At 35.0% G+C, this 18,131-nt stretch overlaps 1 protein-coding gene across 2 annotated transcripts; it reads right to left on the bottom strand.

Moving 5' to 3' along the window:
• Positions 1 to 2,841: 2,841 nt before the first annotated feature.
• Positions 2,842 to 17,766, bottom strand: LOC140881187 (piezo-type mechanosensitive ion channel homolog). 2 transcript variants are annotated; one of them, XM_073286299.1, is made up of 21 exons: positions 17,569 to 17,766; positions 17,221 to 17,301; positions 16,828 to 16,987; positions 16,536 to 16,693; positions 15,761 to 15,917; positions 15,449 to 15,635; positions 13,540 to 13,655; positions 13,104 to 13,188; positions 12,699 to 12,914; positions 12,427 to 12,604; positions 11,635 to 11,763; positions 11,361 to 11,534; positions 10,983 to 11,216; positions 9,209 to 10,696; positions 6,279 to 8,755; positions 5,799 to 6,194; positions 5,469 to 5,627; positions 4,566 to 5,072; positions 3,727 to 3,868; positions 3,484 to 3,628; positions 2,842 to 3,203 (listed from the first exon to the last, which is right to left on the bottom strand). In XM_073286299.1, exons 1-21 carry the CDS (start codon positions 17,615 to 17,617, stop codon positions 3,068 to 3,070), a joined length of 7,374 nt encoding a protein of 2,457 aa, XP_073142400.1. In that variant the 5' UTR covers positions 17,618 to 17,766; the 3' UTR covers positions 2,842 to 3,067. The 2 variants fall into 2 exon arrangements, with proteins under 2 accessions (XP_073142400.1, XP_073142401.1); XM_073286300.1 differs by lacking the exons at positions 13,540 to 13,655; positions 15,449 to 15,635; positions 15,761 to 15,917; ... (2 more) ...; positions 17,221 to 17,301; positions 17,569 to 17,766 and having other exon boundaries at positions 12,699 to 12,929; positions 13,104 to 13,186.
• Between the last annotated feature and the right edge of the window lie 365 nt (positions 17,767 to 18,131).

The following is an 18,131-nucleotide window of genomic DNA, read 5'->3' as shown; positions in this document are numbered from 1 at the left end:
AAAACCTATCAAGATCGACACTTGGAATCACATATTTCAATCCACCTCTATAACACTTCTCATCAAATTTCCCACCAAGCCACATTTCAATCCGAACCGTCGAATCCATCAATTCAATAAAGATACCTCAATGTACACTGTAATTGAAAGAAATAAAAACATAAATTTCGAGCAAAAATAATAACCCAATCAACGAACCAACCAATAACCAAAACATAAAAGTTGGTGAAAAGAAAGTCCAAGGAAAACTTACCAGATTAAGCTACGAAATATAAGTCTTGAAGATAAGCAATCAATTGACCTCCTGGTGTCCGATTGAAAGTTCGGCAGTTCATATGTTTAGGGTTTGACTGAGAGAAATGGAAGAAAATGAAAGATATCGGTGATGGCAGAGAGGAAGGGAAGAAAAATGAGTGATATAGGTGACAGATTTTATTATTTATGTAGGGGTAATTTTGGCATTTTTATTTTTAATGTGACTAAAAATTAAGTTGGGGTGCGTGTGCTACCGATCCGAAAACACGAGGGGTTTTTAGCTCAAAAAAATTACACAGGGGGTTATCAACGAACCCGAAATATCACAGGGGTGATATATGCAATTTCCCCTTATATTAATTAAGCTAAATAGATAATTATGCCAAAAATACATTTAAAACTCATAATAAAAAAAATATAAATCTGATACATAATGAAAATCCCGAAATTAAAAAATAGGAGATTTTTAAAAGTTAATAAAAGTCATTAAAATGACTTATTTTGGATAAAAATGAGCTCCTAAAATAATATATAAATAAATACTATAATTTTCAGGAAATTAATACCCTAAAATATTATTTTAAGGCTCATAAAAATCTCATAAGATATTTTGGATGAAAAACTAATATCTCGTCCGTCCACGGTCCCGTCTACGCGATAAAATCAACTAATTACTCAAAATTCTAAAATTTCTTATTTATGGGTTAAATACTAAAATGACTTTAAATCATGCATATAATTCGCATAATATCACATAAAATCATTTAAACCAAATTTTTAATTTTTTAAAATAATTATTTTCTTAATAATGCATGCGGATTTACGTAATCGAATTTCCGAGCGTTACAAGATCCACACCGAGGATCCATGCATGCGATCATCTTAAAATAAAACCTCTCTAAATTAATATTTAATAAATTATTAATCTCTCTAAAATAATAATTTTTTCAATCCCAACTTGGGTCAATTTGAAATAAATAATTTCAATAAACTAATAAGTTAATAAAATTTTGGAAGACTTTTATGTAAATGTATAGTCACATCAATATAATAAATTAATAACCCTGTAAAATTACAAAATATAACTATGACAAGTTAGTAAAATGTGATTCTATTATTATTTGTTTTTGTCTTGAAATTCAAATCTAATTGAAACATTTTTCTAATTGAAATTATCTCCAACTTTTCTGGTTGCATCAAAAGCATCGTTGTTCCATTATCAAACTGTAACAAAAAAATTGTGAAGATTTTTTTCTCTATAAATTACTCATATCGCGTAACTAATTCCAAAGATATTTGTATCATTCTCAACTTCAAGATTTTCAATTGCACTGATTGTAATTTTTTATAACCTTTGCACTTCGTCCATTTTCACCTACAAAATATGGAAATTTTTTTAAATAAATAATATAGAAACTTCTAGTATTACATGAATTTAAATATTTAAAATAATAAATTATTAATTTATCGATTAATTAATACCTCTATAAATTAATAAAATTTTATGGTCCCAACCAGTGTTTTCGGAACCGGACCGAACCGGTCGGTTTGACCGGGAACCGGTCGCTGGACCGGTCCGATCTGACCCCAAGAACCGGAAAATCGGTCCAACTGATCAAAACCGGTCAAGAACCGGTTGGACCGGCCAAGAAACGGAAAACCGGTTCAACCGGTTTTTCAAATTTTTTTATTTTTTTTGAAAATTTACATTTTTTTATTTTTAAACCTTAGATTTAATATTTATATATATAAATACATTATTATTTGAAATTTCTATTTCATTTAAAAAAATATTTTAATAATTATTGGTTTTTTAAAAATTAAATAATTTATTATTTAAATAATTTATAACTATAATTGATATTGTAAATATATTTACATATTTATTTAGGTTTCAAACTATGTTAAATATATATTTTATGTTTGTTTATATAATTTTTGAGTTTTTAAAATTTTAAAATATATTATTTATTATATTAAATTATATAAACGTTTTTTCGGTTCGACCGTCCGGTTAAAATGGTCCTACTGGTTGGATCATTTTTTTTAAGTAAACCGGTTCGATCACCGATCCGGTTATAAAAACACTAGTCCCAACATTATTAATTTATAGAAGTTTTACTGTACTAAACTGGTTGCCCTGCTTATCTCATTTGCGAGCTGCTTGTTTCATGTGTAATTGAATCATACAATTATAAGTTTTAATTTAAAGTTAGATTGTATGTATCATTTTTCTAACTTTTTACATAATGGCTTCTATAATTGGCATGATCGTATATTTAAATGAAATGAGTTGCACGAGAACAATGGTCAGCAATAAAAAATTAATTTCTATTTTCCTTTTTTTTTTGGTTGAAACTCTATTTTCCTGTTTTTGAAACATTGAACAATGAGAAATGAAAATAATAAGGATGAAAACAGAAGACATGACAACTTAAAGGCCAAATTTGATAATTTTTTCCTTGAGTTACTGATCACATTTCACAAGGCGAAAATAAGAATTAGGAGGCCTACTGGCCTGGTAATGATAATTAGATTTCCAAGTATTAATCATATTAACAACTCTTTAATGCAGCTACACAAAGACCAGTCACATTACACACAATGTATCTCAAGAAAATAAGGACCGTGAGAAGGCTTGGTGATGCTAACTAAATTTACAAGTATTGGTTGTAGTATGGCTGCGTCTTCTATGACGTTAATTGGTCCTACCATCGACATTTCGTCTGGAATGTTATCATGGTCATCTACTCAAAGAACTAGTCGGGGTGGGTATACTCGAGCATGGTATAATGGTCATCAACTCGAAGAATTAGTCAGGGTTGGTATACTCTAGCAACATGTGAGGTGACCTGTAAATTTTCACTAATGTCCAGTATAGTACCTCTTCAACTCCAAGTTCACCTTCTGCTCTCGCGGCATATATATCCTCACAGATGGCTATCAACCTGAAGAAACGTCAGAATCACTCAGTGCAATATTGGATCTGGTTTGATTTTTATGAATCAGGGTTGAAACAAGTTGTGAAGTTAAGACAACGCATCTCCATGGCCTAAATATAGATGCATCTTTCAAAAAATAAACGAGATCAACGACAAACAAGACAACATTATTCGATCATTTCAATCCAATGGGTCTAGGTGATTGTAGACAACATTAACCAGTTCATTTAATATTATCATTAACAAGATAAGGGTAAGATTTTGGGTGGTTCACACATTTCAGTACCTGTCACATGAAGGAAGATTCTCGTATGGTATTCTCATCCGTAGGTCAGAACACTGCATTCTGATAAACCGTCCAACTGCAAGTACAAATGTGATGTAGAGACCCCATATACTGAATTTACTGAGTGTTTCACCAAGAAATCCCTCTGGTATAATATAACAGATGAATCACTCTATACGTCAGGATTCAATTAAACTTCAGCCCACATTTGTACAAGACAAAAGGAGATGTGATAAATCTTACGTGGGGTTTCTTCTGATGCAATGACAGCCATGGGTCCTGATAAGCCTCCACACCAATTTTTGTCAAAAGAGTTTATATCATGGAAGGACCACCATTCAGAACTCCCATGATGAAGGATGAGATCCGCACTGACATCATTTACCTGTCGATTGTTGACTCATGGCTCATCAAACAATCTTAAATTCATTGGTAAATCATTTCTTACAGAGAGAATCAGTTTCATTCATCTAAAACAGTTTGAACAGCATACCCAAACTTTAGATAAGACGAAAACTTACGTATATTAAGAGGAAAATCTTTATTTTTAGAAAAATCAAATATAGAAGTTGAAAATTTATTCCTTTGATGGGCAACTATGCTTGGCTCTACCCCTGTCACATGCCTCCTCTACCAAGTAAAATAAAGCCCTCTACACAAGAGATGTTGAAGTGTTTATGCAGATAATGCCAACAAAGTCCTGCATTCCCCTATCCCACCAATTTGTATCTGTGATGCATCACTCTTGTGCATTTCGCTCTAGTGATCCTATAATCAACTAAGGACTTAGAGGGGTCTTCAAACTATTGCCTAAATTTTCCTTTATATTGATGGTGTCTTTCCCTGAATAAAAAACTTGACATATGAGGACTTAGCGAGGAACATTATTAGGTTATAGAACCATTCGAGCTAAATCTCTGTGAAAGTCGTTTTAAACAATCATCAGATTTCAAAACTATAACTAGTTTAGAAATTTACTTTAATTGACTCCATCTTTTCTTTACATCATAACGCCAATAGGTGAGATTGTGTATGTGTGTATGAAAAAAGGGAGTGGGGTGAGGGAGGGTTCAAATGCATACCTCCTGCTCAAAAGGTCTAACTTCTCCAGACCCGGTAACGCGAAAATATCTTGGATAAATGTTATTAACTCTAAAGCTGCTGAAGGAACCTTTCAGAACTAACTCAACTTCTGATGATTTGGGAAGATCTGATGGATCAACGCTTCTTTCATATTTCACAGTTTCCTTTCCTTTTGGCCGGTCCCTTGTAAGAACCCAAGAAAATTTTATATCCATGCTACTACTGTTAAGTGAACGGATAAACTGCTTCTGAACCACATCAGGGACAAGCCACATAGTACTTGCATCAGCTTGACAGCAAACGAGTTGGATGTCATTAACATTGTATGAGGTTATATATTCTTCAGGATCAAAATCAACATTTGCATTGAAATCATTCCATGAAAGTTTCTCACAAAGAGTTGTCTGGTACAAAGTCAACCTTCCACCGACTGTCTTGATATCCAACTGAAAACTTGCATCATTAATTGGATTTGCTATGTTTGTCGGATTACCGTTACTGTATATCTGTAAGAGAACAATCAGCTTCCATTGAAAAGAGTAATCCTTGGTATATTCCTTATCATGTTTGGTTACATAAAAAAAATGTATCTTTTCAGTCAGGTTTTGCATGAGCGTTGTGTTCCAATACAACACATAAGTATGGCCGATGCTTGCGTGATTTTTAACAATTGCCAGTTTTAGAACATGATAATTTCAGGTGATTGACAGCAAGCAATTGAATTTATAAAATCAATGTGTAATACCAATGCTCAGATACCATTGAACAAAATAAACACTAAAAGAAAATAAATGCTACAACAATCACCAAATAATTTTTTTTTACTATGATTCACATCCGTATCTTTTCAAAAAGAATAAAACATAATTCTCTTTTGTGGAGTTAAGCCACGAGCTACGTACCAGCATTGGGGTCCAAATAACACATATTAATATGAAGAACAGACATATGCCATTGCAGATCTTAGTCATCTTGGTCTGTTTCTCTCCTTGTTTATGCGTAGCTCTGTTCAGAACATTATCGCACTTGACAAGGTACAAGCTTGCATTTATGTCTTCCAACTGAAAACACAGAAAACATCACCTTTTAAAGCAATCCCAATCTTGTGCATGGAAAATGATTCGCCAAACAAATGAACACACTCAATACAGTTATCAAAGACTCAAAGATTCACGTATTCAACATACTACAAGTACTTGGAGCAGTTGTGACATGAAACTTGAACAACTCACCTTCAGCCAGTCATACATTGTTAATGATGTTGTTGTGCAAGACCAATCAAGGACGCATCGCAATTCGTACAAAAAAGGCAAAGCACGAAAGAGCCTGTGGCCAAGATAATTAACCCGAGAAATTTTGCTCGTTAGAAACTGACGATATAATGTGCATTTGTGAGGAACCCCATATCGAATTTGAGTGGCTTGCAGCGCCAGAGAAACAGCTTTAGTAAGATATATTGCTCGAAGAGCCAATCCAGCAGCATTTTTCTGAGAAGTATCCATATTCCAAGCATAATCGGTGACAGTATAAGTGGAGAGAATGAGGTTGAAAAGGTAAAATATGACTTTTCCTGTCCCCAGTGAGCATAGATACATGATGCGATCAACAATCATTAGAAAGAAGATTATCTGCATGCAAGAAAAAGTAAACCCCAGCGCAATAAATAACCATTCACGTGTAATTCAAAAGATGAAAAAGGCAAATACTCGCACCATTAGAATAAATACAAACTCTTTTGGAAATTGATCCTCAAGTTGATAGTACTCCAGAATTTCACTTTTATTCTTTATAACAGATTGGTAGAATATAGCAACCAGAAAGAAAACAGTCAAATCAGCACCAAAGATATACGCATAGAGATCGACTTCTCTCTTGCCACCACCAACTACTGAGAGTACATGATATGGAAATCCAATGCTTTCAGCAAGTCCCATGCTTAGAGCTTCAAGTATCTCTTTAGCTACATCAGCTGCTGGAGTTAGAGATTTATAATTTTCTGATGGTGTGCATTCACTTAATGGAGAGGCATAAAGAACCTCAAAAACAGCCAAAGCCACGTTGCTGTTTTCAGTACTATTTTCAATGCTCTGAACTTGAACCTTGCTAGCGCAAGTCCACTGATTAGGCACTACATTCTTGCACTTTTCATCATGTACAAGCTGCAGAAGCTGATTCATTCCAGATACAAGTCTCTCTGGTTGGATTCCATCCTCTGGCCATACTTTGACATCCATGGACAACTGAACAAAATATGGAGGAGATTCTACTTCCTGTGTCAGAGATTTCCAGTATCTTGAACAGCTACTAACCATCATTTCAACTATTTGTTTCATAAATTGGACAAATTTCATAGGTTTCTCAACCCAGCTAGAATCTGAGTGAACTTTGTTTTGATCAAGTATCCCCCCTTTTCCATAATTAATTCCAGCTGAAAACCATTCACCATCTTTAGCAGTTATAGAACACTGTATTAGAGTAGATAAATAAACTAAAAATAGAGGTAGCAAACTGATGACAAAAGACGATGTTATTCTTTTTGTTGGAAACCCCAACCCGCGCAGAAGGCCTGACTGAACGCTGAAACCACAGTGCTGGATCATGATTTGATATAAATACTGAATCAAAACATACATTTCCGTGTAGATTAGCATTATAACCCAGAAGATGTAGTCAGGTCCAGTGTTAACGCAGAGAGCATAAAAGAACAAAGCCCCCAAGTACACCATAGAAAGCAAACTGAAATTCCAAAGAAAAATAAGAACAAAACAGCAGTAACACACTACATCATTATTAGATCTCATCTGGGACCATATATGCTGGACTATCCGCCCAATCTGCAGACTTGAGAAATCTGAAGTTCTACTCCTGTCTGACTGAAGCGAAGATGACCGATTCAAGCGCAAATCTCTGATGTCGGAACTTTTTTTCTCATCAGACGGTCCTTCCATATGTAAGGGCCCATATGAATCTGAATCCGAATCTTGAGGTGCAATATTCAAAAAGCTCACGAGACTGTTAACAGCCTGATTTCCAATTGACTGTACTTGGGAAACACCATCACCTATCAACTGTACAGCAGAAGCTAAAGGGTTTTCCTGGGATTGGGTTCTACCTTTCTTAACTTTGTCCAAATCATTAACAACATTATAACTGTCGTACTCCTCTTGCTCTGTTATCTCACCAAAAAAAGCATCTGTCGGGTACCTTGTGAAATCTACTGCTAATGGACTCTCTGGTCTAGAGCTACCCGGGGAATCGTGCACATTGGATGGGAAAGCATAATTGATGTTGCCATCTTGTTCTGCAAGTTTGCAGGTATCTGTCTGATTAAGTGAAGCATTCTTCCTTCTTCTCAATCCTTCATTAACAGGTGAAGAAGCATCATCAGCAGGCAAGGAATTCATACTGTGGAGCTGAATTTGTAGGTTGAGCATCTCAGATTTCATCTTCTCCACTTGTAAGTTACGCTGACGTTTCTCCTCCTCAGATTTGCGAATATGCTGCAACTGTTCAGTCTTCCAAGCAGCTTTCTTCTCTTGCTCTCGGACAATTGCACCAATTTGTTCAGCTTCAAGGTACCGAAATACATAATCAAATTCCGACAGGGAGAACATATATGATTGAAGTGATACCAGAAAAAAAATGATTATTTCGACTAAAGCAGATCTTGAGGTAATCCGAAACCCATAATCATATTTATAGAATCCAATCACCTCATATACATAATCAATTGTTTCGCACTTTTCAGCATTAAAGTCACCAACAAAGGGAGATTGATAGGCCAGAGAGAGAACAATAACAGCAAAGTTGTACATTCGCAGATACTTGAAGATCTTATTTTTCTTCTTCAGTATGGTAAGTCTTAGACGGAAGAACACAAGAGCAAAGCCAAGGTACCCAAGGTGTAAAATGTCATACTCCAGGGTTCCTGTAATTAAGATGGAAGCAAGTACTAGATCCAACAAATGACAATAGCAGTAAACCCTCAAATAGTCCAAAAAAGTCCACATGCTTTTGGTTTCAAATGATAGATCTTGCCAAGCTATAGCATTCTTTCGGTGAGAAACCATTTGGTAATATGCATATGACCCCGAAAAACAAGAGGCATGGTCTGCACGAACTTTAAAGCATGCCACCATGAAAACCACATAATAACTGATTAGCATTCGAGGATCATCAACAGTAAGGCCTGCCAGAGAAAAAACAAACGACTGATAGCAGTGGAAGAGAAAAAGTGGAATTTTATAGCAAATATGAAGCTGAGGCATCCCTCTGTTTTTAAAGGAGCCTTAGTTTGGAATCTACCAAGGTGCAAATGGCAGAATATCAAAAGACTGAAAATAGTATTCTCATCGGTTCTCACACAGCCAAAGTTATTTTCTGCAACCCCTTTGGAAACCATTATCACGACAATTGATTATTGGAGCTCTAGACCATTAAATATAAAATTTAACTTCAGTTAAGAAGTATATCCCAACATTAAGATTGTCGAAATTAAACTGCTGGGTGACGACATTCCATAAACTCTCCAGACAAATGAGACAAGAATAAAATTGTTTCTTAAAACCACTGTATCATGCTGAACAGAGAAATGGCAGAATAATTTTTTCTAAGAAGCAATTAACAAAGTGAGAAAACTTACCCAGCCAACATTTTTCACAATATTGAAAATATAGATATGAGTTTTTCCAGCAATCATGGCAACGTGCAGCGCTCTCAGCAGAAGCATGGTGATTCAAAGGTGTCATAGTTTTCCACATCACAATATATTCAGCGAGAAGAATAATAGCAAACAGAAAGACAAAGATCAGCCACAATCTTCGTACAATAGGTCGTGCCAATAGAATACAGGTAGCGAGACAAGCAATATAAAGCATAGAAATGGCGTTCAACAAAGCAAAACTGGCAAGTAATAGTGCTATCATATTGATCTCAAGGCCAAAGAGGTTGAACATGTTTTCCATCCAAAACTTCAAATAAACTTTTAGGGTTGTCTTCTGCATTTCAAATCTATCCTGCCTCAAGTCAAGAATCCTTTTCTTATTCCATTTGTGGCTATCTTTCATGTTTCCCCAAAAATACCCAAATAAATATTTTCTATTGTCGTGATCCTGAGAGACTCTACTTGTAGAAAAATCATGATTTTGTGCAGACAGTTCACTGGATTTCACGAAGGTCTGTTCATCCCCATTAGAACTTGATACAGCATGCAACGCATCATCTGGTGAGAAGAATAAAGGGCAAGGTTCCTCTGATCTTCCATTAAGAAGAGAACCAGGCACTTTTTCCAACCAGTGAAAAACATTATACTGAAGGGTACATGCAGCAATCACCAAAATTTTTGCCCTCAAGCCTGCTTCTAGGCCCTTGAAACTTGGTCTATACACCTGTAAACCCAAAAGGAGAGACCAGTCATGATGTTTTTGTCCAGGAAACATTCTAGCCTGTTTACCCCACATCTGATAGAGATATTCAGCCTCCACAAGAAAGCCTGTGTAGATTAAGAATAATTTGGATGGGGTTCTCGAAGCTTTAGGCAAAGCTGAACAGAAGACAAGACCAAGAAGATACAAGAAACCAAAGGCACTTATCGGAGATAGTGAAGCATAGAATAGTGCAATATGCAAAATCTTTTGACCATGCCAGATCAGAAAACGTTTGGTGAACCCCAGTATCCCTGACTGCAATGGATTAGGATCTTCGGGTTTTATTTTTTTGCTTCGTCTTCTTTCATAGCTATAAAGTTGCATGACAATCATAATTGCTAGAGACTCCCAGAGATTTCGTAACAAAGGGGCTTCAGTATCATAACCAAGGCATACATTAAGATCAACTTTTGTGGAGACCCATGCTTCAAAAGTTGGGAATATGCTTAACATATAAATGAAAATGAAAACCGAAATTGCGTAAACTTTGAGTGGAAACCATAGACGACTCTTTGTCTTCTCAACAAGCTGTCTTCCGATGATCCAGACAAGGAGCAGAAAAATGTACCCAAATGATGTATAATTAGGCCTTACAGTATAGACAGCCAGAAGAATGGTGAGAAAAGAAATGTAGGTTCCAAATGATCTGTACATGGATAAGAACTTCTTCTCAACTGCACCGAGATACAGAGCTACCTTTCTCTCTGGAAGATGGTAAATAATAAGTGAGAACAGAATATATTCATAATGTCTAAACAGCAATCATAATTCTCTATTTCTTCCTAGAAAAAGGACTGAAGCCGGAAACAACAATTGTTGCATCAATTTTAGTACAATTTAAGAAGATAACTCTTCAGGAGTATTTTTCAATTCCTTATTTATGTGCTAGTCCATGAACTATGTGAATTAAAATCTAGCCCAAATGTGATCCAACTCATCCAAATCAGGCAGACACTAACATCAGATTATCTTTGGTTAATGTTACAGTACCATCGGAAGAATCCTCGCAGTCGTCTCTGATATTGGAAGAAGCATATACTGATAGAAGCACTGATTTATTCAAACCAGCTCTCAGAATGCTAAATCCAATTGGATGACAAGGCGTGTGTCGAACAATAGCAGAAAATGAGAACAACATTTCAAAGCCACGGTTATGGATCGCACAAAAGCATGCAAGCAGAGCAATTTGCAGGAAGTCCCAAGAACTATCACTTTCCAGAAACCCTACAAGAGTTTAGATCCATGTTAACAAACATAAATCATAAGGTACTCGGCGGAAATAATGGTTGAAATAACATATTGAACGAAGTGATCATCTGAACAAGGAAACAAGTTAAGATAATAATTTTTTTAAAAAAAAACCCACACCTAACTGTGCTAGCACTTCTGCACTTATTGAACCTTTTTGCTCCAATTTTCTTGAGATCAAATTCAGCTGAAGAATGTATAAAATCGCAAAATGTGCCTCACATAGAAGAATCAGGGATTGGCGAATCCCTTTATTGATGTTATGGCTCAAAAGATACACAAAGAAGAAAATCACTGCAAGGTAAAATAGAATTTAATGCCTATTAGTATATAGAGCCAGAATCAGATAACCATTAATCAAAGCACTGATCTGATAATAATTCATACATCATACCATAAACAGCATGGATGAAACCTGGCTTCATTGCGATGAGAAACATCAGTAACATCATAATTGGCCGAGAACATTTGCGCAGCCCCCAAGCAACTGTAGCCACTATCAAGACTTTGGCATCTTTTTTTGCTGCATAGCAATATGTATAGTACCAAAATATTCAGGTTCAAACTGAAATGATACATTCACTGAAACAAAAACATATTGCAAAACAATTATCAGAACAATAATAGAATAAGTGAATAACCGGTATAAACTTAGACAACAAGGAAATTCATATTATAAAGAACAGGATTCCAGATGATTGTACACAATGACCTAAATTAGATATCGCTCTTCATATCCAGTATCAAAAGAAGCCTTTGTCCTGTTTTTATTAAGTTGTGATAGGTTAAAAAGGCAAGACCTGAAGCAGCACAAGGAAACATGAGGCATTCCAAACAACTAATGAAAAGGATATAAGCTAAAATATACATTTATGTACAAGAAACATACTACGAGTAAAACTCATTTACTCTAACCTTAGAAAACTAGCCCAACCAATTGATAGTCAAACAGGTAACACTTCACTCACATAAAGGTGGCTCAATAACAGTCTCCTTATGTGCAGTTGCATAGAAAGAAAGGGTTGAGAAATGATTTAGGAAAGGATCAACCAAGCAAAGCGGTCAAATTCATCAAGAATAAAACTATCAAGACATGATAAATTGACAAGAAAGAGAACATGAGTATTTCATAGCTTTTGAGTGCAAGTGAATTTAAAATTGGTGACTCAAATGCCAGAATCGGTACCTTCTTCAGTTTCATTCTCATTGGACGATTGCCTCTCCTCATTTGACAGGCATAAGAAAACAGAATTGTTAACAAGATTACCAATAGCTACAAGAACTCCAAGAAAGAACTGTGCTAGGAGGAAGAAACCAGGAATTGGATAATGCCACAATCCAATCATCTCCCAGATCTCCATGTCCTAAGTTAAAAAGAAGAAAGAATCAAATTTTCATTGGTTCTCAGCAGATTAAGATCCTGTATTCCTGGTCGAAATTAACAAGGCAAGGAGATACCTTCCCAAGTTTCCAGTTCACATAGGCAAAGGCCACGTTGAAAACATATGTGCTCGCAGCCCACAACAGAATGAAGACAAGAAGCAATCCATTCAACCGGTGCATACGGAACAAGGATGGAAAAGCATACAAAATATACCCAACATATGCAAGTAATCCAAATGCACACATACTTGCAAAATGGAAGCTCCAATACGAAAGGGCAAACAAGGATATCTGTCAATTTTATCACTGAAAGTTTAACATGTAAGCAAACAATATAAGAAAATAAACAAAACTACGTTATTAGAAGCCACTAACAGACAGGACCGTTAGTTCGAACTCTTTACCATCGAAAACAGGATTTAGGAAGAGAATAAATTGTGAAAGAAAATAGTTTTGGTGTTAAGGTTTATAAATACATACCGGAAAACCATATGTAAACCAGTTAATACTAAAAATCCTGAAAACAGTTCCCCGTAATAAAATGTTGGTATGCCTTACACCAGACCTACAGGAAAAAATTTGATCACAGTGAAAAGGCTGTATGACAAAATTCTAATGTGAACAATAAATGAGTAAAAATTTCTTGTGCCAATAAACGAAATTTTAAACTAATGTATAGGGTTGGAAATCGAACATCAAGACAGAAATGTCTAAAGTTATAGATTGTCATGAAAAACAGAATTCTGCAAGACGAAAAGATCGCATCCATTATATATTGCTTGCACGAGAAAGAATAAAAAAATTGGCTTTCTTCCCCTCTATATATGTTAGCTACACCAAGGTTCTTGCTCGAATCTAATCGCCAGCTGTAAAGATTGCATCAAAGGAAAACAGTGGCACCTAAAGTAAAAGTTACCTCAACTGACGAACAAAAAATGAATTCCTTGAGGGAAGAAGTTGTTCAGTCAAGCTGTCTTGCCTCACTGACATGATGAATTCCATTTCCTCTAAATCATGTTTTATACAAGAGAGCTGCATTATGTTTCATAATTACTTATTAGTTGAACAAAAAACTTGAGTAAAGCAGAAAACAGAAACAAAAAAAAAAGGTCTGCCACTTTAATATTTGATTTTATTAAATCCCTTCACCTATCACAAGCCAATTCCAAATTTAAATTTGACAAAACTATCCTAGGGTGATTCTTTGTGTTTTCATAACATTATCCGCAGCATGGAAAGAACTCTAAGCCATGAAAACCATGGAAAACTTTATAATTCTCATGGAAGACGGGAAGCAAGGGGAGAGGAAGGGAATTATGGAGCACGATCCCCTTCAGCATTCCGAACAACAAGCCCTCTGATTTAGAATCATAAACCAATACCTGATCATTTGTACATTTCTATGAATAAACTGAACTAGTTGCGTAGTACCACCTTCCCTTTTCCTTTCCCCTTCCCCTTCCCCTTCCCCTCTCCTTGTTTCAAGATTACATTTCATGTAACACCCCAAATACTAGCTAAGCATTTTTAAAAATAAATAATGACATATTTATGTTAAGTAATAGTTCTGCATAATATTTGTCGAAAAAATATATATTATGCATAACACAATTTTGGTATTAAAATATAATCAATATTTTATTTCAAGGCTCCCGTTTATTTCAAGGCTCTCACTATTAAATTATATATCAATAACAAAATCATGTTATGTATGATAATAGTTTTTATATTATCCAGAACAAAACAAACGATATAACACAAATATATCATATTATTAATTTTTAAAATCGCTTGGCTAGTATTTGATGGGTTACATTTCATCATCTTCTTAAATGTAGAAAATCAACATACTGAAGGACAAGTACTACAAATCCAATGACTGCCTCCGGTTACCAACAATGGTTGTTCAAATTGAGAAAACTCCACATAAGTAAAAATATCATGTCACATCCTTGATCCTTCGCCTTTTTTCCTGAACTTAAGGCCAGAAGTAGTTCACAGCTGCTGTAAAACAGCTTCAGCAATCATCTTAATCATAATTTTCAAACAGATTTCTATATATAAAATTCTCACAATTCCAATGGTGTGTTATTAGCTGAAAAAATAATGCTTATGCACAAGCCATTATTAACTGAGTTGGATTTATAATGATATAGGTTTTGTAAGACAAGTAAAAAGACAAAGACAGTGACGAATAGAAAAAACACTTCAAGAAGAAATGACATTCACAAATCAACTGTGTATCATCATTTATTATGGTCTATCTCTATTTGTTCCTTTGTTTCATTCCACAATTTATGGAATCTAATTCTTCAATTGATCGATGAAAATTTACCCAAGTGGCTAATGCACAATTAAGTTGGCCTACTTGAGCCAAACATGAAAATTTTTTGTCTCAGCCAGTGGCATCGAACACGTGGCTATCTTTATAATGCACAGTACTAACGCTGTACAAAACTGCAAGTTACATATAAGGAAAGCCAACTTAGTCAGGAGAAAAACAAACTTCAAATCAAAATATCAAAACTGAACCACCACAATTATCCAACACTTTTTGATGCATTGTTTCCTTCGAGACACAATAAATGCCGCACTAGATACAAGGATCATAGTCGTTTAACAGCCCTTAAAATCAACAAACCAATTGGCACGACAGATTTGTATGCAATATATAGCTGAGTTAAGAAAACTGTGATTATAGAGAAATCGAAGTTGATCCTGATCATTGCAGATCTGCAGTTGCGAAATTTTCTTTACTATAAGCTACCAAATGAGTTTCAGATCAAACACAGGCAACATGGAAACAAAAAGATTCAAAAGCATACCATATAATAAAACACCAGTAATGAAATGCCAGAACAACTTTCTTGCCAGCCAGAATCAGCACAAACTTTGTATAGACCAATGAAGTCAGCTATCATATGAAACATATTTTGTATCCCAACTGGAAGCTGGTACACGTAAAGTAGGCAAATGCTAAAGCCAGAGTACAACCAAAGTAGCTTCCACCACCTTAGCAATGAGACATAACATAGACGAGCCAGAAAAATGATGTCACAAAACTAATTTTTGGGCACTCTGGCAGATATGCTCATAAAAAGATAACAAAACTAACAACACCACGAAGGAAGAGTTACCTGAAAAGTCCTAAAAAGTTGCTCGTTAGAGACCAATCAATGAGTCCAACACAGCTGCAAAGGAAAAATGGTAAAGAAATCCAGGAAGGATTGCTGATCCCCGCGACCAATTGCACAGCAGGAACTAGTAAGCAGAAAGCGAGCCTAAGACGATAACCTTCGATTTGGAACAAAAATAACTGTCAAATATGACCCAAATCTGTGGAAACATATAAAATATAATATCTCTTGCAGAGAGAATGAAACACTGTGATTGCTGCAAACTACTTCAGTAAAATATAAAAAAATAAATTTTTAGAGCAATCATTGAATTAATATACCCCAGTAACTTTTTCAAAAAATATATATGCCCCAGTATCAGGCTCATCATTGTACATTGGTGAATATCAAGGTCAATTTCAAAATATTGTCCGGAGAGCGTGTGTTTGTGTTAAGAGTGATAGCTTCTTTTGTATAGATCCTAGACAAATTAATTCCAAATGTATTATTATTTTTCATTCCAATCCTCTTTCACACACCCTGAAATTTAAATTAAAAAATAAAAATGAAACGCCATTTTCTTCCCCATACAGTATCGATTATTAATGTATTCATGAAGAAATATTACTTGTGAATTGTGAGAACTTCAGATTGTTTTGTCTCCTATGATGAGTTACATTTCCAACTTAATGCATGCAAGCTAGCCTTTAAAATTGAATTTATGAATAAAGATATACGACACTTGTTTTTTATAATTAATGAATAGTTAAAATGACTGTTGCTACAATTTACAAACCTATATGTTCAATAACTGATGAAAGATAACTCCAGCATGAAAATGGAGATGCTACCAAGCTAAATTTGTTCCCATGAATCTCAATAAAAGCAACAAGTCCCACCAGTAATTCCAGAATCAGAAAATAAATGACGGTTGGAGATCTCCAAGATTGAAACCTAAAAGCCATTAACATGACAAATAGTTATCCGCGAAATATCTTTCTGTGATGATAAATCAGAAAGAAAAACTATCACATATAGGGCATTCAATATTGGAAATCGAGATATTAAATAAAAAAAGCATATCCTACTTCATAAATCCAAAAAGTTTTATCCACCAAGCATCAGTGCTGCCCCATTGCGAATTCGGAATAGCCCATAGAGTGAGAAAAATGACTTGCAGAACAATCACAAGAACTGAGTGCATAAGAACAAACCACAAGCATAAAACACTTCCCCTGAATCTGAATCCTGCATGATTTCATAAAAAAGAGCAGCAGAAACAAAGCATTAATTAATTTAGTGTTTGTGAAAAGACAGAGCTACTTAACACTGATATTCCTGAACATTCGCAGCAGAACATACAATCACACTACAAATAATGACAGGGTGCAACTAAAGAAAGTCGATGCATGCCTTAGTCTCACAAGAATGACGCGGCAATGTGTATAACTCAGATTAATACTCAAAACAAAAATGCTTACCTCTTTTGGGAATATTGAACTGTAAAACCAAAGAAGTCACCAAATGAATGAAGGAAATCAAACTCCAATTCATCAACCCAGCTGCAAAATAGCATAACTCTTAGAGAGAGAAGAACAAGATCGATAAACAAGACCACTGGAAAACTAGTGTAATGGAAAATCCAAAACCCGTTGATTTAATACATAATTACAACCATATATTTCTATAAATTCTCTAGCACCCATAGAAATAGAACTCATAAAACAGATACATTCCATTTTTCACATAATTCCTAGGTAGTTTTTGTCGTTTTATAATTGTATAAAACGATCGATCAAAATTTAGAGAAGAAAACACGAATCACATACCTGTCAAAAGCAGCAGAGGCAACACAAACCGGCGGAGAATTCTCGCCATTGTCAGCTCTTTCTACCATCCAATCTCATCACAGTTCGAAAGATTATGACATTGACATGGGATATTTTATTTCAAGATATACAGAAAACCCATGCCATCAACAAACCAAAAAATTTCCCCTATTTGTCGCCCAAAACAAACACACTCCCATCACGCTGTTTGTTTTGCTTCGATCAAGGTAGAAAGAAAAACATTAATTTAAAAAAGAATGGGAAAAAAAAAATCATGCAAAATGTCGATAAGCACATCATATTAAGCATGCAAGAAAAAAGGGAATCCAAATTCCTACCGACAACCAAAATTCTCTTGTGCCTCTAAGAATTCGATGCGGTTTTGTTGGTGAAAATCCGGAAAACAAACAAATCTGACAAAATATATATATATATATATATAAATTTAAAATCTGGGAACAACGGGAAAAGCTTACTGCTTAATACATGAATATAAATCGTTCGAGCTGGGCAGTGGGTACTGTACTCCCAGTTAACAGGGCCGGGTACAAGCCCATAGATAT

The sequence above is a fragment of the Henckelia pumila genome, chromosome 2 (assembly GCF_033568475.1).
Source record: "Henckelia pumila isolate YLH828 chromosome 2, ASM3356847v2, whole genome shotgun sequence".
Taxonomy (NCBI): domain Eukaryota; kingdom Viridiplantae; phylum Streptophyta; class Magnoliopsida; order Lamiales; family Gesneriaceae; genus Henckelia; species Henckelia pumila.
The sequence above is the reverse complement of the archived record's forward strand: the minus strand, read 5'-3'. Positions and strand labels throughout refer to the sequence as shown.